A 21,517-nucleotide genomic window follows, 5' to 3' on the forward strand; every position below is an offset into this window, starting at 1 on the left:
CCGTGGCAGGTGAAATTGGGCTTAGACTCGCCTTCTGCGAGAAAGCTACCGAACTCTCTCGTTTAGCGCGTTGCGCACCTGTCGCACGCACAGAATGATACGTAATAGATTCGAAAGAGCGAGCCGCCGCCATTTTATACGGGTCGAAGCGCTTCAGCTGTTCAACGATCCGTCTCCGATCGTTATTGCTAGCGAACGTATTGCTTCGAGGGCGTCGGGGCACAATATGTTTCAATTATTATCAATTTCTCGATGAGGGTTGTTGTTCACGCAATTGCTCGTAACGAAATCAGACGATAGTTTTGAAAATAATTTTGTCACGTCACAGTTGCTTGTCTTATCTCGGTTCCGACGGGGCGAAAGTATTTTTAGACGTTTAAAATAGAAAAGAAAGGAGATGATCCTTGTTCTAAAAAAGAAATTGGGAAATTGGAAGCTTGGATCGATTCGAAATCCATTCTGTTGGAAGTCACGAGCTACCGTATTACTACCGACGTCTTACAGTTAATCCTTGAACGCCAAACATTCGTAACGCCGTCTGACTGTGAAAGTCAGCGTGTAGCGCGCAAAGCTATCTTTGGAAATTTCTAAAAGTATCCTCCAACGTCGTGCCAGCTATTCAACAATCTGAAGTAATTTTTAAATACTTCCTGTTTGCCATCGAAAAAGTATCAGTCACTCCGAGCTCAGTCTTAGTAATTAAATAATAGAATCGTGAGAGTGTGTTTATCAAATTTTCAGACGAAATTTAAAAGTAGAATGTTATACACCTTTGCTCGCTTTCGAGTTCGAATGAAATAAACAGTCGGTTAAAGAAGTATTTTTTGCCAGAGCGACGGACGTTTTATTTCCAGCGAGAGTCGGGGGCCGGCGATGAAAAATGTGTTAACAAGCGAAAAGGGATATTTAAAGTAGCCCTGAAAGTCGATAATCCCGTCAGAGCAGCCCGAAAAAAAACGATGGTTGCTCGCGTATCTGCCGAAGTTCACAGGATCGAAAGCATAAATGTTGCGTTACAAACGAGCACGGGATCCGCCTCCCTGACAGCCGTTCATTCCATGGACCGCATATTTCCTGTGTGTGCCGGAGCGCGAGAAGTAACGGGTCCAAACAAACGACGAGACACGAAAAAACGGCACCGTGCAGCCAAGGGATGGGGACCTGTTCCGAATCATTGCCCGCAATTTCTTATTCCCTCCTAACCGCAGGGACGGCTCGACTCGCTGGCGTTGGAGTTCTCTCTCGCAGAACGAACAGAAAAGCCAACGGAGGAAACGAACCGCGCGCGGATTTTAAATATATCCATCTCGCGAGCCGCAAGTGTCGAGCACAAGGGATCGAAATAGGGATTGAAAATAGGGATTGAAAACCGTGATTCTTCGCGCAACGACGAAACGGACGTATCAAAAGAACGATCGCGTTGACTCTGAAATACCTGGCCACCGCTCGTAAATAAAACAACAGCCACGCGTTACCATCGAAATCGATTTCACTGGCCGTGGATTTCTCTTTCATCTTTTATCTCGTATCTCCTTTGACGCTCCGTGAATTCTCCAGAGTTCTTCTGCGACCGGCGGACAGGTTCGCGGTGATTATTTCTTTCGATCTGAACGCTGAATCGATCGCGAAGGACACGCGTGCGCGCGATCAAGCGGGCGATTAATGCGCAAAGCCGGATGACGAACGATCGCAACTACACGAGTGTGAATTCTAAGGGGGTTGACATTAGTTTAGGGTTTACTTGCCGATAACAGTGGTTACGCGACACTGGGTACGAAAGCAGAAAGGGATGGAATAAGGGGGGGGGGGGGGTCACGGTGAGATATCGGAGAATGATTTCGTAGCAGCATTCCTCGAAGAGAGAGAAAGAGACAGAGACAGAGAGACAGAGAGATATGCGCGATGCCCATCTGGAATAATAGAATACCATTTGCCATTGTGTTCCTTTCTGTCTCTCTTTCTCTCGACCAGCGAGACTAACTCACGTACACCTATACGTACCTCCTGTTTTCTTTCTTTCCCTTTCAATCTCCTGCTTTTCTCTCCCACATCGTACTTTCTCTCTCTCTCTCTCTCTCTTTACCTCTCTCACTCTATACATACTCACACATCCGACGTGCATAAACGTAGATACAAATAGAGGCTAGTGCGAGAGGCTAGATAAAGTGCAGCCACCTTCCTCCCTCGCGATAATATGGTACACCTACAGCGGGTAAGAGGCATTATGCCGGTCGGCGCGTTTTACCAAGGATTATGCAGCCCGCACACGTATGTTCGCCGCATTATGCCCGTTCAATTCCCGTGGAATCCACAGCATCGTCCTTCGAACCCGTGTATCGTCGCGGCGACTTCTGAAAAGAAATGTCCCATTGAAGCGAGCCACCACTTTCCACAACCTTCCTCTCTTTCTCCCTTTCTCTCCGTTTCTTGCCGCGAACTCGAATCGAACGCGCACGCGCTTCACACCGGCATAATTTGTCGAACCATTGAAATGCGTAATGATACGAGTGAAAACGCGCGCGTAGCTACTGCGAGCGAGAGTGCTCCGCTCGCTACCAGGTACGCGCGCCACTCGACACCACATGGAAACGAGAGTTCGAGGAGAGCGGACATCCGAGGTGAGCGACGTGATTTTCCACGGACGTGCTCGTATCGATTTCATCAGCAGGTGTCTCGCGGTCCATTCGATTATTACGCGCCAAAAGATGGTTCGCTCTTCTCTCTCTCTCCTTTCTCTCTCGATGGGAGTGTAATAATGGATAGTCTTTTAAGATTCCAGACGTGGTCGAAACAATGAGGGATGAGGGAGGGACCATTGTCTCGGCGCCTGGAGATCGGCCGTGTGTCGAATTCCAGGATACGCTCTCTCAGTGGCGTAGCCGAACTATCTCGACGATAGATCCTCCCGGGATATATCCTTTGTCCGTTAACACCGATTAACATCGTTCGCTGCGAATGAGATTCCGGACGTGTAATCCTCCGGACGTGTAACTTTGAAATGATACGGCTAATCTGGTTGAAAATGTGGCCTGTTGGGAAGAAGGCTTTGCGAAGGTGAACGTGAATAGGTTACAACGGCGCAAATTGACAAACGATTCGGTTCATCGCTAGTCTGTCGATCCGGCTTCCACGGTATGCAATTAGAAACAAATGCAGAATCTCGTACAGAAAGAAATTTAGAAACAAGTCTTAAGTAGCAATGATGAGATTCGATCTTCGGCCAAATTCGCCGAAATCAGGATCCGACGCCAGTGTTCCCGAGTCTCACCGCCAAGGACAACCTATCGTTTTACAAATTAAATACGTACACCCGCGAGGGCCGTGGAGTTAATGCATTATGCGAAAAAGATAAAGCAACGGTCCCTCATCCGGCCGAGGCGAGAATCCGGATAGAATAAAAGAAACCCGCAGAGATCGATTCCTATACTGGTGGCTCCTATTGTTCCAGCGGACACCTTGACGCGCGTAAACGTTCGCTAATGGCTAATGGATCCCTGAGATCTTTCACGATCGCCGCGCACGCACCTTACCCAAAGATCGACTCGAATCGCCGCGCAGGTGGCGATCTGGTCCCGAGCTCGGGATCAATTAGCACAATCGTTCGTGCGTGTAAAATTCATCCTCGGTCGTCTTCGATCGGATCTCTGTATCCCTCTGTCAGAAATAAACGGTTTGACGAAGACAGCGACGCGTTTGCACGTTCAACGAACGTCTCGAATCGTAAACAGCGAATCCGACGCGAGAGAGAGAGAGAGCGCGCGCGTTCGATCGTAGTTCAAGGCAGCGCGGGTCAACGCCGTGGATCGGCCACGATGGATCAGTAATGAAGCGAAATGGATTCGATTCGGTGAAACGTACGCGAGTACACGGGCGTGCAAGCACGTTGGAACACAGCTGGTGAATTCGGCGAACGCCGCTGAATAATGATGATCGATGGGCGTTAAGCGTTTCACAAGACGCGAATGAGGGATCATCGTGCCACGTCGGTCAGAGAATACGGATTTTTCGAGTCGATCGCTCTCGGTATTCGAAGTTATTAAAATACGATGATTTCGAGATCGACCGACGAACGATTCTAGGGACCAAGGACCATCGAGCCTGTAAACGAATTTTTAATAATTTCAGTGATATTAATCGGCGTTGCGTGGTAATCGGCATGGAACCAGGAGAACGAATCGAATTGTACATGCTCAGCATCCAAGCAACAAAATCTCTATCGTACCAGGAATCATCTACTTCTAACATTTCGAGATTTTCTGAACGAAAAGATGTATTTTAGCCAATCAAACAATTAATGTAAATTTATGTAATACAATTTATACAATACAATCTGTCAGTATCGTCAGATTAAAACGCGTGAATCGAAGGAAGCAACAAATAGAAAAACGAAAACTTGCAATGGTTTGTCGTTATAATCAGGAGAAAATGTATAATCAGCAGAGAATGTATATTCTTCGCCGGAGTAAAAATGAAAATCTTTGTATTACATCTTTGTAACTGCTTAACGCAATAGTCGAAAGTCGCATATAAAGGAACAAGGCCACGATCCAATAAGATCTCTGACGCACGCGTCAAGACGCGCGATTGGTAGCCGTCTAGGAAACCGCTATCGTCGGGATCGATCGTCGAAATCCGTGTAATAAATCGCAGCAATAGCCGCGGATTAATTTATCATCGGACCGCACCTCCGGGTGATTTATTTCCAGCGGTAACGTCATCGATACCGATGCATTAATAATGCTGCAACTTTCTTGATTCGCGTTTCGATCCCGATACGAGAAGGTGGAGGGGTGTTACAGAGGTAGGAGAAATAATCAAACCGGCTCGAAATATTAAAGTCAAGGACCATTAGGTGATTATACGATCCACACCGGTGAATTATCGACACCGATGCCCCGGCTGAATGTAAGAGCAACTTTTCGATTTCGTATTCCGCCCTGGGAATTTCCACGAAATTACCATTTCCGGATCGTTGCACCTGCCTTACCGAATGACTGCGGATTCATTCGGGCTGTAGTTAGACCCCTCGAGAACCAAAGGGACCCTGTAACCTCCTGCCGCTCTGGTTCTAATGCGTGCGCCGTATTTTCAACTGTCCCACAGACTCCATTTTCCGAGGCCACTTGAAAATTCATTATGGGGCTGCACTCGTTTCGAAACTTTCCACGGGGCTTTTCACGACGAATCGTGCGTCGATTCAGAGTTAGGTCGTTCTGAGTGACCATTTACGTTTTGGGTTTAGGTATACTTATACAGCTTTCATATTTAAAATTTATTACGAGAATTTGACTACATTTGCTACAGCGAGAATAGAATATGTGGGTCAGAGATGTCGAGATGTTCATACGTAATTGAAAGAAACAAAAATATTTTCAAGCGAGAAATTATTTGAATCCCAAAATCGATACTGCTACATTTTGACAACTCTAGTTTCAGACATCTGACATTAAATTTTTCACCGAATCTCTGTTATTTTACACTAGTACGACACGTCCCCTTCCTTTTACCAAGAATCAGACGTCATCCGTTTCTGGATGACGTGGCGTGGTACGAGCTGAATCAGCGAGTTTCCAACAAATTCGACCCGACTCGAACCATCGGGGAAATCACGTTTAAACGACCAGTTAAATCGTCAAAAGTCGTCTAATTTCCTTCCAAAAGTATCTCGCGTCAGTGATATATACTGATGTCCTAAAAAGAAAAAAAATAAATAAATAACTCCTTCTAAAGGATCTGCAAAGAGACGAGTTTGATCTGAACTGATCTGAACGAAAGTGGGAGAAAGCGTCGAAACGTATAAGCTAACGCGTTCGATCGTAAGCACGGAGGGAAAATTGTTCGAGCATGAATCTCGGGTTCAATGGAAACACAAACCGAACGTTTCGCAGGTTTTCCGTATATATAAACGGTGACGGAAAGTTGCTTCTAAACCTAGGCAGACACACCTGCCTTCCGAAATGCCTGCGGTTTCGACCAGTCTACACACACGCGCGCACACACAATTGTCAGTTGAACGTTGAGCCAACGGGCCCTCGAAATGGCCGTCGACCGCCTCATGTGTGTACATAGGATTTGGCTTTTCCAGCAAGCAGTTTCTTTTCCACGAGCCCGCGAGAACCGCAAGAATAACGATCAATATTTACGAAGCACTCTCGTCTCCATGACTGCCGGTATTTATACAACCTACCGATCGGAGTGCCTCTTCACCTCTTTATCCGGCGTGCATCCGTTTGATATCTTCATCGCCTTGATCGGGCTCTCTCTCGAGTCCTTTCTTCCTCGATCGTGCGCGACGGTGAAAAAAGGAAGGACAAGGAGAAAGAAAGTAGCCGGGAAGCGAAGATGTGTAATAAGCGGATGGTGGGTCAACTATCGAGACCTCGATCGGGATTCTCTCTCTTTCTCTGACGACGATTTAAGAAATACCGCGGTTAAGTCGGTTAATTCCAACCTCGGATCTTCTTCTTTTCTTACTTTTCGTTCGGAACTGGCTGGATCTTTAGGTCCTTTGGCATGTTAATAAATATCGATCGGAGAGCAGAAATTCTATTATTGATCTATCTCTTAGAGATCAGAGAGCAGAAATTCTATTGATCTATCTCTTAGAGACAGGAAAGTTCTCTAAGAAAATGTATCGACAAAAGTGGGAACTTCAAGAGAAAGGATCCTCTGATTTTACTTTAACTTTCTTTAGATTCTCTTGTATGTTAATTGATCGATCGGAAAATAGAAAAGGAAACGATGGAAATTGCATTCTATTGGTCTACCAAAGGTAATTCCCGGGAAAAGATTGTCGAGGAAAATGGGAAGAGAAATTCTGAAGGGAAACCAAACCTGATCCTCCTCGTTATTTTATAATTCGCACTGACAATTTATTTTTCTGATCATTAAATTCCTTCCCTGAAATCATGAATACGATGATGAAAAAGATAGTAGAAACTTGAAAGGAGACGACAATAATACATACTATCACGGTTGGTTGTTAGGAAACGTCGTGAATAGGGACAGGAATTTTCAACGGAATCGATAACGGAATAAATAACACTCGATGTTTCGCAAATGATTCTTTGATTTATTGTAACTTTTCATCGGACATACTTTTACGAAGACTTCTCGTCGCGGTATTTTCTACGACGAGTATTGTTTTCGCGACGACTTTCTTCTCGCGTAAGCACGTTATTAGCAGTGGCGGGCAGCCACGCAGTGGAATAAAACAGAGAGACACACCATCGAACATTAACGAACCACTTGAGACTCGGCCGCAGACACCAACAGACGCGACGAAACACACGATTGTTTAATCACCCATAACGAGGGAAAAAGCAAGCCGCCGGTTATAATCGATTCGTTGTACTCTGCTTGTCCGTGTTTCCACTCTCTTCACGATTCTATCATTGCTGATCGCTTCATTCCATTACAAAACCCGAGAGTCTCCCTGACTAACGAGTCACGTCAACTCTTCCCTATCCACGATTAATTCGAAGCATACCTAGTTCGACTAACAGTCAACGCTGGGACGTAAAAACAGAGACGGAAAAAAGAGAGAAAGAGGAATAATTACGGTCGAAAGAAATCGCGCTTCGACATAATCCTATATTCGACTCGGAGAGAGACAGAGAGAAATAGACCAGGTGAAAAGAATGGAAGAATCTCTAGAATCGGGCGTGTTCCACGTCCTATATTAACGATTCATCGACTTTCTAGTAGGAGGATGCAATGCAGCCCGGCCCGATAGAATTTGAGGCGTTACATTAGTCGGACTAATGACGGACATGACTGTCCGTGGGTAGATACCGGTTCTTCGAGATCCCAAAGAACCCGAGAGCCATGCTCCCGAGAAGATCGTTGTAGACGGAAAAGCAATACTTGAGAGGATGAACACTGAACAACGTCTCTGGTTTGCGTGGAGGGCGCCACGTACCCGAGGCACGTTCGACGCGATTCCACGTACGAACGCTGTGAACTCAGTCAACTTGTTCCCTTCTTTTCAACATTTACGCTTTACTGTTTGAACTTTTATATTTTTTGGAAAATATCTATACTTGAATATCAAGAAAAGGAAGGACAAACTCTAGACAAGGAAATGTAATAAATAGATATTCTAAATTCCTGTCCTCGTCTTTCTCTGTTTAGTCATCTCGTTATTCATTTCAGAAAATGATGTTTGTACAAGTGTCGAATATGACACTTAGAAAAGGAATCACGACAGTCGAAGAAAAGTACCTGTGTACTTGCAGAAAAAAAAAAAATAACTATACGAACGTAGCTCTACCAGAAACCTTCAGAAAAAAAAAAAGAAAAGAACGAACGACCGTCGATTACCTGGTGTTGAAAAATCTACAGCCTTTTTTCTCTCGACGTGAGATCGACACTTGCAAGAAAAAAAACCTTTCTACGTAACATCCCCTTTGTTAACCACGACGTTGCTCACGCCGCGAACAATCTTCTGGAAAATGAAATGAAAACGAAAGGCTCTCGAAGCGGCGCGCGTTGGAGCAGGGTGGCGCGATGAGAGAGAGAGAGAGAGAGAGCGCGAGGAGGAACACGGAGGGCGCGTGCCGAAATTGAAACAGGAAACGAGAGAGGGCTAACGGCGATCGTAAGTCAAGAAAGCACTCTCGCTCTCTTAAAAGCAGCCGCTAGTCTGGATGAGCGGGAGGGAAGAGAACGACGAGGGACGCTAATTCATAGCTCGCGAGGGACTCGAGGCGAATCGTGATCCGGAGACGCGCCTTCTCTCCACGACGCGGCGGTCGTGCACTCGCCCGCTCGCTCATGCCCAGAGCACTATGGAAATTTTCAGTGACGGTAATGAGGCTTAAGGGACGGTTGTGTAATCAGTGCGCTGCAACTCGATGGAAACAACGTTGCTCCGCGCGCGCCACCGTCCTCGCTCTGGAAATTAAATTCCACGCGAGTTTCGCAATTCCGCGCCGCGCTATTTATCACGCCGCTTGCTTTTGTTAATGAACGTCAAACTGTCTTCCACGGCGCGAACCGCCGCGACGCCCGGCCACGACAATCACCGAACCGTCCCTGGACAATCTCCAGGAATCCTCCCCAGACCCCCCCAGGTGTCTGTTTAAACGAAAACACTGGATCACACTGTCGCGAACTTTCCCTAACTCGATCATCGTGCTCGCCGCCCGTTTCCATTAACTTGCTGGCAGACCTCGACGAAATCGACCACGAGAGGAGGAAGGGTGGAAAGCAAAGTATCGAATTTTCTTTGGAAGAACGATTTTGTTCTTGTTCGTCAGCCATTGGAAAAAATTGAAGAGTTCGAACGAGATTTTTTTGAAAAATCGTTTGCCTACGTGATAGATGAAAGATTGACCCTCTGTGATTCAAACAATTGCGATTCAACGAGTTAATCATATATATATATATGTAACGATAAGTGAATTCGATTACAAACGCGAGAAAGGGTATTTTCTGTCTTGACATTTAACACTGGCAATTTTACGACCAGGCGCGGTATCGTAAGTGAAAATGGATACTCATGGCATCGCGAACGCTCAGAACTTAGAAATAGGAAATATATTGCACTTGGCGAACTTTGAGTTTGGAACACCCGGAACACTGGAACGATAACTATCAACACAATCAGCCTGAATTATAAATGATTGCTGGTTAAGTTAAAAACACGAATGGACGTGTAATGTGATAAGATGCAGAATACATTTACTAGAAATAAGCGCAAAATTAATCCATTCGACGAACTTTTCGTACCTTGACGTAACGTGTAATTCTTGAGCCTTTATCGCGATAAATTTTAAGCCTTTATCGCGTAAAAAAATTTAAAGGACTGTTACACGACCGCGACAAAGGTTTCAGTGATCAAGAACAGAGGAAAAGTTTTTTTGCACACGACCGAAATGTTCCGATGCATCCGTGCACGAGGCGATATTAAACGAGTGCGTTGAACGATAACCATGGATTTTAAGCAGGAAATTACGTATCTTATCAGTGGCATGGTAATTAGGCGAATTCATTTAATGGTGTTCAATCGACCTCGAAAACTCAGGCCTTCACTGGTCAAATGTGGCAAGCGATGAATAAAGTTCTTGCGAAACGTAATTCTCCGCAAGGAAAAAAAACTGCTTAAAAAAAAAAAAAAAAAAAAAGGGAGAAAAATCCAATTCCCCGCACCTCGTGATTTCGCGGTGATGAAATTCGACCGAAATTCACGCCTCTTCTCCTCGATGCCGTTTCGATCGAATACCCGCACGTACGCGGCCCGTGTCCGTCCGCGCCGAACACCTTCGATGGCGAGATCACCCCTCGTCGTCGACAAATCTGCACATTCTCCTCAGAAAACGCAAAACATCCGATGATTCCCGATAAATCGCCGAACAGACCTTTCCAACTGGAAGAACTTGGGAACCAAAAACTTCGGGTTTCTTTCTTTCTGTTTTCTCTTTTTTTTTTTTTTCTTTTTTTTTTCGCCTTTCCCGCGACGCGACGGACAAAAGGGAGAGAGAAAAACTCACGACGCGGAATTGAGCCGAAGTCGGCGACGACGATTCCGCCTGCCGCGAGAGAAACGAGGATCTCGCGTCGCGCACGAGACGACACTTGTCGTATCCGGCGCACTCTCGAGCTTCGGTGGCGAGCTTCGAGAACGGAGCGAAGCGACGAGAACGCGCTCGCAGGGAGAGCCACTCGGAAACTCGCGTCTCGCGAGCAAGCGGCGTAATACCGCGTAGTCGCGGGCCAAGGCAAGACACGTCGGCGAAGCCAACGGAGGGAACGAGGGTCCTCGGGCTTCGTGCGTTTCCGCCGGTGCTCGGCACTCCCCGACACCCCCGGTCGGTGTTCGAGTCTGCCGACGCGAGACGAACGGCCGCGATAGTCCGCTCGGCCGACAGACGCGTCCGCGACACCGAGTAGGAAGGTATCGTTCTCTTTCTGCGTTCACCGGGGCTCGTCTCGACGCAGCGAGAGCGCCTCTCAAACCGAACCGTTCTTCCAGTCGGTCCCCGACCGGGCATCGCGTGTCAGCCTATCGTCATACCGAGTCGAGAAGTCAACGGAGAAACAGTTTTCACAGTGTTCCATCGTCGGTCTTGGATTTATTTACCCAAATATACCCCTCGGACGTATCTCGGTACGGATTTGATCTTCGGTAGATGATACATTCGCGTGGTGGACAGTGGGAGACAGCGTCGCTCCGTTTCGCTGACTGCGCGATCCGTGCGAGTCCGTCGTGTGCGTGAGAAAATACACGGGGGTGTGATCCAGGCGAATAATACTGCCTTTCGCGTGCACACTTCTCGTGAGATTCACCGAGTGCCGATCGTTGACGATCGGAGTTTCTTGTTCCTCGTTCCTGGTGGCTACTCAGAACCGCCACGCAGGAGGCTGGTGCTTTTATTATTCAGTGTCTTCGAGAGTTTCCATTCGCAGTGAAAAACCTCCGATAGTTATTATCGGCAGGTTTCTGTTTCGTCTACACGAGGGAGAAGGGATATGCTTGGGTGAGATGCTTGGCTGGTTCACGATTCCACGGTGATTCGCGTGATCCCGTCGCTAAGCGTCGGATACCTTCCACCGTCTGCGAACAACGACAGCCTCCCTGAACGACTGACGATCTGCTAGGATTTTTCTTCAAATTGTCTCTTCGATGCGTCGCCTGTCCGACGTGACGATCCGAAGGGCTGCTCTATCGACGGTTCGTCGTCGTTTCGATCGGACCCCGGTAAAATTAGACCAATGAGAGGGCCAGCAAGGTGCGCTCCAGGTGAGAGAAACACGGGGTGGACCCATGGGACGCGAACCTCGGTGGACGCCGTTGGAAGCAGAACGCCGGAGAAATATCGTCGATTCTAACGAGCAAACGTCGATCGCCGAGCATTTCGCCAAAGAATTCCGCCGCTCGTGAAGAAGCCAAGTGATTTTCTCGACGTTTCTCTCGATCGCGCTCCGGTCGAAGCGAGCAAGGAGCGAACGAAAGGGAGTGCGCGTAGAAGTGCGTGTGCAAAATTCTCGAGAATGTATCGAGGATAACGCGAACGAGGATACGCGAGACCCGCGACGTTCGTCCGTTGTTTGACGTGCGAGAGAAAGGAGAGGAAGGAAACAGATTGAAAAGGGTGGGGGAGGTGAAAAGAGGAGAACGAGAACCGATACGAACGAGGATAGTGAAGTGTGAATGTGGTGTCTGTGCAACGGTGGTGGAAGGTGGTTGTGGACGACAGCGACAAAGGTGCTGGTGTCGTCGTCCCTGTTTGTTATTATTCTTGTTGTTGCCGTGGTTGTTTGTTGATTGTTGTATTATTGGTGAGCAGTGGTGACGCGCGGTGCGCGCTGCTCGTTCGTCCACGTTGTTACGATGGTTTCCACGTCCTTTGTGACTTTGGTGTTCTTCGTCTGCCTGCAAACGATCCTACTCTCCACTGTGAGCAACTGCGCGAAGACGATCAGCATGTACTGGAACACCACCAACTCCATGTAAGTGGCTCCGATATTCCCTTCTCGTGGAAAGTCGATTTTTCCTCCGTCACGTGACTCTCGCCGAGACCTTGAGAGAAACGGAAGATTCGTTTTGTCCTTTCACGCTCGCTTCTGCCTGTGATCGTCCTGAGACTCGTGCAAATACGTGGAAAACGCATCTGGCACGCGTGCCAAACGCGTTTCGAAGCGTCCGCCCGGCCGGCGAATCGATTTCTCGCGGCGTCTCGTGGCTTTTGAGTAACGACCCTCCGCTTCCGGCGAAGCTTTTATCGCGAGGAGGCCGCGGTATCGTGTCTGCCAAAATTACAGGGGCGAATCGCGACGCCGCGCCACGCTTTAATGCGCTCGCGAAATGGACCGAGCCGCGGGGATCGTTTCGACGATCGACGTCGACGTCGACTCGGTCCAAATCGTCGGCGATAAAAGCGAAGAAACGACGATTTCCAGCAGCCAGAACCACGGGGGAAATTGCTCCCGGCGTGACCGATCAATTCCTCTCGTTCTACGACAAATGCTTGGAACTTTGGTTAACTGCTTGCTAAAATTCGTCACCTCAGTATCAATTTCCTTATCTCGTTTTAAACAACAGCGAGACTATTCTTCGCGAGTTCATGTCCACGCGGTTTCTTTTAACGGTTGCAATGGCCGCTCGAACAGCGTGACAGGTGAAAAATGTCGAGATATATTACTGTCGTGTTTGGACCATAATTTGCGTCGCGAGTGTGACTGTATATTATAGGACAATGGATTAACTTGCGTGCTCGCAACTTAACTTTAAATACTCTGTTTGTGTTTTGTTCAGTTATATGAATTATCGAATATTTTCACCAAATATCGCGATTCTCGTAACTCCGATGATATTCCCACGTGGACGTTTCTCTACGGGAAGAATCACGCGCGATTATTCAATACGCGCGAGAAACAATCGGTCATAAAGTGTTAACTAGAACATAACCGTGCACAAAGAGGAGAACGAAAAAAAAAAAAGACGTGAGGTAATTCAAAGCGTATATAATTCATTGGAAATGCACGTGACGCGTTTCGCATCGTTCATAACCACCGTTTCACGCGAAACGTGTAAATCTGGCCGGATAACGAGGCTCGTTACTTTATCTGGGAAAAAAATCTATAAGCGCGTTCTCCGTTGCTCGCTTCCTGACGAGCGGAATCAGCGTGGCGCTCGTCAAACCGAAGCGGCAAACCCGATTCACCACACTGCCAATTAAATCCACATTACGTGCTTAATCTAATTTGTCACGGTATTTTTCTGCCTGGTTCCGAGAGTATCTCAAATCACGTGCGAGAAGAAAAAAAAAGACAAAAAAAAAAAAGGAATCAGGCTCCCGTCATGTGTGAGAACGTTCCAAAAAATTCCCGTGCAACTCGGCTAGATTTCGCGTGAAAAATCATCCTGCGGGCCACCGTAACAGTACTACAGACTGTCGACGAATCGAGCTCGTAAGACTCGCGGGTTTTTTTTGCCCTTCCCCTCTTGTTACTCGAGGAAGCGGTGTCCTTATAAGCAGCTTGTTAGTCGAGCAATTTCTTTTGCGGGTTTGCTCGGCAATTTGCGTAGTTCGCACTACTTTTTAGTATCCTTGCCGGCGAGCGCGTAAATCCACGCACGATACGCGCTGGACGAGAGAACAGGCTGGTGATTCACGTCAACGTTATAATCGATGCGATAACATTTCTTTATTTTCTCTTTTTTTTTCGTTCCTTCTTTGCTCTTCTTCGATCGCTTCGCCTCCCTTTCGACGAGCGTGAAAAACTTGCCAGCCTCGTAATTTTCTCCATCGTCCGGAGCTTCTTACCGATCGTTTTCTCGATCTCGCCGTCGTCGTCGGCACGCATCCCGCCAGCTAACTCGATCCGTGAAGAAAGAACGCTCGTAAATTGAAACTTTTGCCCGCCGTCGTACTCTCAAGGACGCGTGCTCCCGAGATCGAGTTCGACCAAAAATTCACCAGATAAATCTCGATCGAGAAACCAGTAAAATGAGTATCTCGCATGTACAAGTTGAACCACGGGAACGTTGGAGGAGATTTTTTTTTTTAAGGAACACCTTGTGAAGCATGTGAATATTTGGGAAATGTCGCACTTTTTATCCTGCACGGCGGTGCTCGAGAGAATGGTGCGCGTATTCAGGTTCCTCCGGCGTAAAAGCGTATGCGTTTGTGTGTATCGTACAACGAAATCCGGGCAGCCTATTCTCCTCTTCGGTATAAGGCCTCAGACGTCCGGCTGACTTTGACGATCGGTTCGCGCATGCATTACTTACGGCCGAGGGACGAAGTGGCCTCGCGTGCGTGTGCGTACCTATACGTGTGAGAATCCATTTCGCGAAGGAGAAGGACGTTGTCAGACTGTCTTCTTCGCGGGACGTACGAAGGGCAGTAAAAAACACGTCGCGCGCGGAAAAAAAATCGAAAAGGAAGTAACACGTGGGTATATAGAACGAGCGAAAAGGGAACAGAAGAGGCAAGGTAAAAGGAGAGGAGAATGAAGGGGGAAATACTGCTGGAGAGAATAGTGTGTGCCCCTTTCGAGAGGGAGGGAGAGAGGCTGTAAATCTCGATCGCTTATTGGAAAATCAAAATTCCCTTTAGGGATCTCGGCGAAAAAGGAAGAAAGAAAGAGAAACGAGCAGAAGGCTGTCAGCAAAGTATGAAAACCAGTGGCTACTTGATTATCATAAATCTGTGTCCACGAGGTTACGATGGGAGTTTATTCTCTACCGGCGAGCTAAAGTATGCCAAGTCTGACGTTTACTGCCTCGTTGTATTTTCGACGAGAATCTCTCTTTGCACGGTATTAAAAACGGTGATGCACCTCCACCACTCGGCTGCACCTACCGCTTTAAAATGACGTAACATCCGCGAGAAAATATCGTAAAACGACGACAAAACTTTCGACTCTTTTTTTTCTTTTTTCTTTCTTTTTTCCCCTCTTTTTTAATTAGAATAACAGTAAATCCGAACGATCGTGCAATCAGTTGCCCGGACGAGTTTGGTCGAGATAATTGATTTGAAGGAGAATTTTAAACGATCACGATGTCGTTGGCGAAATAACGACGACAGAGGCACGATCGCGGCAGCAGATGCTGCAGCGCCGTTGGAGACTTCAATGCCGGACAAGGAAGATCTGCCGCGGCAGATTATTGAACTCTCCACTCTGGCGAGCATGCGCGCACGGCTAGACGATTCTATCGGATTCAAGAAGGCATGGAACGGTCCGCGCAATAAGTATTTCTGGTTATCGTTGTGCTTACGGTTTCGTATTCTCCTTGTTTCACGCGTACGCACAACACGGCCTGCCTGTCACATTTTTCCACCGGCCACGTCGTTAATTCCCCGGCATGGACCAACCTGCTGACAAAGTATCAAACCGTGCCTTACATATCACGATAAGAGTGTCAATATTATCGACACTTCAAAAACGATTACGCGCACTCGTATCGAGATATTTATGATGCTCGTTTCCGCGGTAAGGTATGTAACGCGTTTCTAACGTTTCGTGGCATTTGAACGTTATCGGTGATGTCAGCATCACGATCTGACAAAAATATCACGCGTTTTACGGTAACTTTACGCGAGTACGTATAACGTAGCTTTTTTATTGTTGCACATTCTGTTTTGATTTGACAGGAAAACGTTTCTGTACAGTCATGTGCCTCGTTCGTTCGCCCGTAACCTGCATGTAAAAACTCAAACGAGCGATCTCACGAATGAAAAAGACCGAGATTAGTAAAAACTGGTTGACGTTTTACGAACGTACGATCTTCCGAGAACTCGGGAAACCAGTGCCGCAAAATTTCCGCGACTGTCGCTTTAACGCGAGTTCAGTGATTCCGCGCAATAAATTGCACGTAACGCAAGTAAGCCTGTAAATAACAAATTAATAATAAACGATTAATAAATCCTGTTACAGTCCTCGATATCGATCTTCTATCCACGTAACGTATTATTCCCAGAAATTCATTCGTTCGGAGATAGTTTATGCCTGTCAGTTCTACTGTTAACCGTCGACAAGCGTGAAAGATTTCTGATAGGTATTTTTCCCTCAGCGAAATATCCTCCGCAAAACCAACAAGCAACGACCGACGTTTAATACGGGCGTTGTAGCAGTCCATCGCGCGCGAAATATACGCGCGAATAAATTGCTAATTGCAGCGAAAATGACGGTTTTGGCAAGTCGAGCGTTAACGACGCGCCACGGCCTAAAATTAAGGCCGTGGTGGCACGTTGCCCCCCCCCCCCTCGAAAAATCTTAATTTCGGCGCGGTGTAGATTTCATAAACCGTTACACTTTAACACGGCCTCGGTACCGTTATTAAATTGCCGGTGTACACGCAGCGAGAAGCTCGTTTTTCGAAAACCACCGGAGGTTCCTATTATCCCGGCTCTCCCGGTAGCTCTCTCCGTTCCGTGGCGCTTTATGGCTTCGAGTATTATGGTAACGTCGATTTGCAGCGGCCACAAATCAGCGGTTTCCCGTCGGAGGAAACTAGCACCCTTCGCGCCGAAGATTGAGAATTTGCTGCCCGATTCGTGGAAATAACCGACGGCCGCTCGCCGTGTCGAATCACGCGGAAACAAAGAAACGCCATCGTCACGACGACGAAACGACCGCGAAATGACCGCGCGATCCGGGGCCGATCAATCCTAATTACTCTGCCAGCTGCGGATAAAAATAGCAAAAACTGCTGCTCGAACTACTTAGATCTAAGAAAAAAAGAGGGAAAAAAGGGAGAGAGAGAGAGAGAGAGAAAGAGAGAAAGAGGAGAGAAACGCCGCCCGGCGCGGCACGCAGGAAAAATGGGAAGGTTCGTTTAATCACAGTGGGGGAAAATAAACGACGAGACCACGCCGAGGGCAAATTGCACAGAAGTCAAATGGTACACTACAAATAGCTCGCTCCGCGAAGTATCATTACCAACGTGGTGTGAAATCTCGTGCATTTGCGAGCACCGCCTGCCTGAAATCATTGGTTCTGTTCTCGTTAAAGTGATGCCTCCTTCCTATGGGAAAATTGAAATCCGTCTCGCGTAGCTGGTGAATAACGATGTTTAAAATCGCGTGTATACCTCGATGTCCGTTCGGTAAGCGGCGGATTTTGTTTGTGATTTGACGGTAGTCAATGTGATCGGTGAGTCAACCATTCAACGTAGAAGACGACGAATTAAAAGAGTAAAGAGCGGAGTGTCAAAGTTTCCATAAGTCTGCATAATAAATAACGCGGTGGCACGACGTACAGAAACATATTATAATTTTACGACTGAAACGAGTAATTGTAGAAGAAAGAAAGGAAAACTCAATTTGAAGGAAACATCACTGTCAAATCGACCGATTACAGGCATCGTTAAATCGCGCGCTTCTGGAAGTCGTGGAACATCGCTTAACGAGTCGCAAATTAATTATTCATCATTAAAGGCTAACGGGCCGTAGTGGCGTCGCGTCAGCGCCAGAAAAACGAAACGCGAGATATGCCGGTGACGTTTACGAGTGCGCGGACAGCGCGTAAATATCTCCATGAATTTGCGGGACACCGTCTTCCTGTTACCACGTGTTTCACGTTCCATGATCCTCGCACGGATCAAAGTGAAAGACGGAGAAAGTGTGAGCGAGTTCCTCTTTAGCCTCTTTCACGACTAACGCTGCGCGATTCCACATGGTATTCGCGGCGAACGATCGGTGGCCGCGAAAAACCGCAAAAGAACGTCAACACTGGGACGTCAACTGGAAAATTCTGCCGACTGATTTACGAATCGATAAGTTACGTCCACTTTCGTTTGATTTACATTCGTCGAGCGGACGATTATACTTAATTGGCTAATAAAATGAGTACAAAAGAAAAAAATATTTGTTGCTGGAGAGATGTTCGTCAGTTCGTGTGTGTTTACGTGCATCATCGTGCCGAACGATCCACGATCCACGCTTCCTGTCATGCGAGTTAACCGAACTCGGTATCATTAATTTAACGCCGAGTTACGCCGATAATCGTACGGCAGTATCTCTCGATATCGAGGAATATTCCGAGGTTTTCTTCGTTAGCGGTTACCGGCGAAGCAACTCGAAGAACCATGAAAAAAGTTCCTCTTTCTCTTTGTCCTCTCTCTTCCTCCCTTCTGTCTCTGTGAGTAACTCGAGGAAAGAGAGAGAGAGAGAGAGAGAGAGAGAGAGAGAGAGAGGAGGGGACTGTTGCAAGAGGCACGTTTATCTCCAGCAGACTCTGGCGGCTGGCAATAAATCCTGGCGTTATCAGTATTAAATATCTTCCGTAAAAATCCGCAAAGAGGCCGAGAAACAAAAGATCATTATTAGCGTAAGCACGCGTGTACATCATTACTCGGTGTGTCCCGGTGCAACCGGTGCTCTCTCTCCTCCTGCTTCCTGCTCCGGCAACAATACACCGGGTGCCTTACACTCGAGAGTCACCGACGTAAGGGAGAAAAAGCGTACGTTGGGGCGTTACGAGCTACGAGGACCGCGTTACGGTTAATTAAGCGCGAACGGAGCCTCTGGCCAATAGCTACGGATCGCCTGGAAACTGGAAACCAGACACGTCGAGAAAACACGTCCACGGAAAAAGAGAGAGAAAGAGACAGTGGGACCGAGAGCGGAGAGGGGTTGGATGGAAAGAGACAGCGGCCATCACATTGGTGAAAAAGGCCCCCGGTAAAATCGTCAGGAAAGTGTCCTTTCCGAACGGCAGCTGTTTCCTGTTACAAAAACTCTCTAACACGAGGAATCCTGTCTCCAGTGCAAGCTCGGGGGAAAAAAGGAGGGGCACCCTCGCCTGCAGCTAACCCCCTGCAACGTTGCGGTTAGAACTTACATGCGATTACGTGTTTCTCACAGGGCCACGTACTACGACACCGTAATCCATAAAACGCGCGCGTTCCACCGGAATTTATGTCCTAATTCCTCGTGCGGCTCGTTATATTGCTGCAGACGGACGATGGATGGGTTGTCGGTCAGAGAGACGAGAACCGAGAGGGGAGAACAGTCGTGGTCGGGGTTTGCGTTAGGGGCGATTCTCGTGAGGTCGTAAATTTTTCGGCAGGCGGAGGATAACTATAGGATCAAAATATATCAAAGTTAAGTTGTTCGATTAAAAACATAGTTTCGCGTCTCCTCGATAGATTACTTCGCAACGCTGCGAGTTTGCCGGATTTGCCATCACACGCCCACCCCAAACCGAGCAACCGGTTCGAATCAATTTTCCCGCCTATGGAAATTAATATTTGCCCAACAAGAAACGAGGGTTGAGGATCGATGGGCACCGAGGGGCCGTATATCAGACTTACGAAGTAATCGCATATTGTCCGCCGACAGATAGCCGTCATCCAGCTAGTGGAGCGTGAGCGATATTTCGCGTTACCCACGCATTCCATTTTTCTGCGATGATTTCTCCCCGAAGTGTATGGCCGCGTTTATTTGTCAGTCGATAGGGCGTCGCGAATCGCGATGTTCCTACAGAACGTTTTCGTCCCCTAAAGGGCGAACGGATACAGACAATGAGAGATTTCCACGGCTCAGCAGGTGGCGGAACAATCGCGCGAGGCAGAGGTTACGTTACACGACTGTTCGTCCATTCGTCAAACGAAGAAAAGTGTATCGTTTGATTGTAGACGGTGCAGCGTAATGATCATTATTATGCCAATTAATTCGCGCCTACGTGTATACACTGTGGGACGCGTTATCCATGGTCAGCACGCGATTCCATCTGCGGAGGAACGTCATTAATAGCTTGCTCGGATATCGCTATACACTTAAAATAATTGCGGGCCGGGGCCATCGTGTGTGCACACACGGGCGTTCGACGAGAGGCGCGTGGCGTTTGTGTAGATCGCGTGAGGACGAAGACCGTGCCACTACGGCCGTAGGTGTACGCCGAACGAACGAATAATTTCATTCCCACGGGAACTCGCGAAGGTGAGCCGTGTCCCGCGTTGGCCCAATTAGCTCATAATCGACGCCTTCATTTTTTGCAACTCCGGCAACGGAGCCTTGTACTACCTTCGTTTCTCGAGAATTTTAACGCATTTTAATGGGTCCCCTATATATGTACATATATATGTATTACGGGCGCGCCTATAGCGGCTCAATTATCGATCGTAATTGGCGGAGTGTTAGGGGCGAGGATGAAAAGCTGTCCGGTTTCTGAAACATCACGCTCCGCGGCCTGGTGCAACGTTGCAGGATGAATTTTAAAATACCTAACGGGTATTCGGTTATGATTTCAGTAGAAACGACGGTGATACCACTTCCTGCATCGTTTGGTTTTATTTATTTATTTATTTTTTCTTTTTTTTTTTTTTATCTCTGCGTGATCACTCTTGGAGAACAACAAATCGCTGTTTGGACCTTCCACGTAATGTGTCGATTCTTTTCACTTGTTTCGTCCGGTCGATTTATCAGCGCCGGATGAAAGAAACCTTTCGCTCGAGCGTGAAAAACCAATAGGGCAGACGATGAACGTCCAGAAAATCCAGAACAGAGTCATAAATCGATCTCATCGAAAGAAAAAGTAGCTACGCCAACTATGTTAAAACGACGGCAATCGCGTTACACCACCGTACCCTTTTGTTCGCCTTTCGTTTCCTACGTTCCAAATTCCATTCCGCCTTTTGTCAGACGATTCTGCCGCCTCGCTTAGACATCCTCGGACCGCGAAAGGATTCGTAAAATACCAATTTCCGTTTCATCGCACCAGGAAGAGAGTCGTCGAGCTGTCGATGATTTCCGTGGCTCGGACAAAGGAGAACGAGTCGATGTTGCGGGAAGAAACACACGCGTGTTTGCGTGCTGCGTAGGACGGAAAGAGAGGAAGAAGGGGAATGGATATGCGCGCATGATGAGCGCGTATAAGTGCACGTTTCGCCTGCGAAACCGTGCAGGAGATTGCACCTCGAGGTCCTGCGGTGCGCATTCCGTGAAGAAGAGACGCTGGACACGCCGTGGAAGAAGAAGGACGAAGGAGAAGAACGAACGAGAGAGCAACTGCCTCACGATCCCTTCTACTCGACTCGTATCCTCGCTCGCTCGTCCTCATTTGT

General features: G+C 47.6%; 1 protein-coding gene and 1 long non-coding RNA gene across 3 annotated transcripts in view; one reads left to right on the plus strand and one right to left on the minus strand.

The window, feature by feature from the left end:
• Positions 1-5,257: 5,257 nt before the first annotated feature.
• LOC122535535 lies at positions 5,258-10,672 on the minus strand. Its single transcript, XR_006308194.1, has 2 exons — positions 6,188-10,672; positions 5,258-5,691 (listed from the first exon to the last, which is right to left on the minus strand). It is a non-coding gene; the product is annotated as an uncharacterized LOC122535535 (long non-coding RNA).
• Positions 10,673-10,876: 204 nt separating this feature from the next.
• LOC122535503 (ephrin-B2) overlaps positions 10,877-21,517 on the plus strand; it is a 49,873-nt gene continuing 39,232 nt past the window's right edge. For both annotated transcript variants that reach the window (XM_043667087.1, XM_043667098.1), the window contains exon 1: positions 10,877-12,453. In XM_043667087.1, the coding sequence (XP_043523022.1) occupies positions 12,335-12,453 (119 nt within the window). In that variant the 5' untranslated portion in view covers positions 10,877-12,334. The remainder of the gene's footprint in view (positions 12,454-21,517) is intronic.

Source organism: Frieseomelitta varia, unplaced genomic scaffold (genome assembly GCF_011392965.1).
Source record: "Frieseomelitta varia isolate USP_RPSP 00005682 unplaced genomic scaffold, Fvar_1.2 scaffold_152, whole genome shotgun sequence".
NCBI lineage: Eukaryota > Metazoa > Arthropoda > Insecta > Hymenoptera > Apidae > Frieseomelitta > Frieseomelitta varia.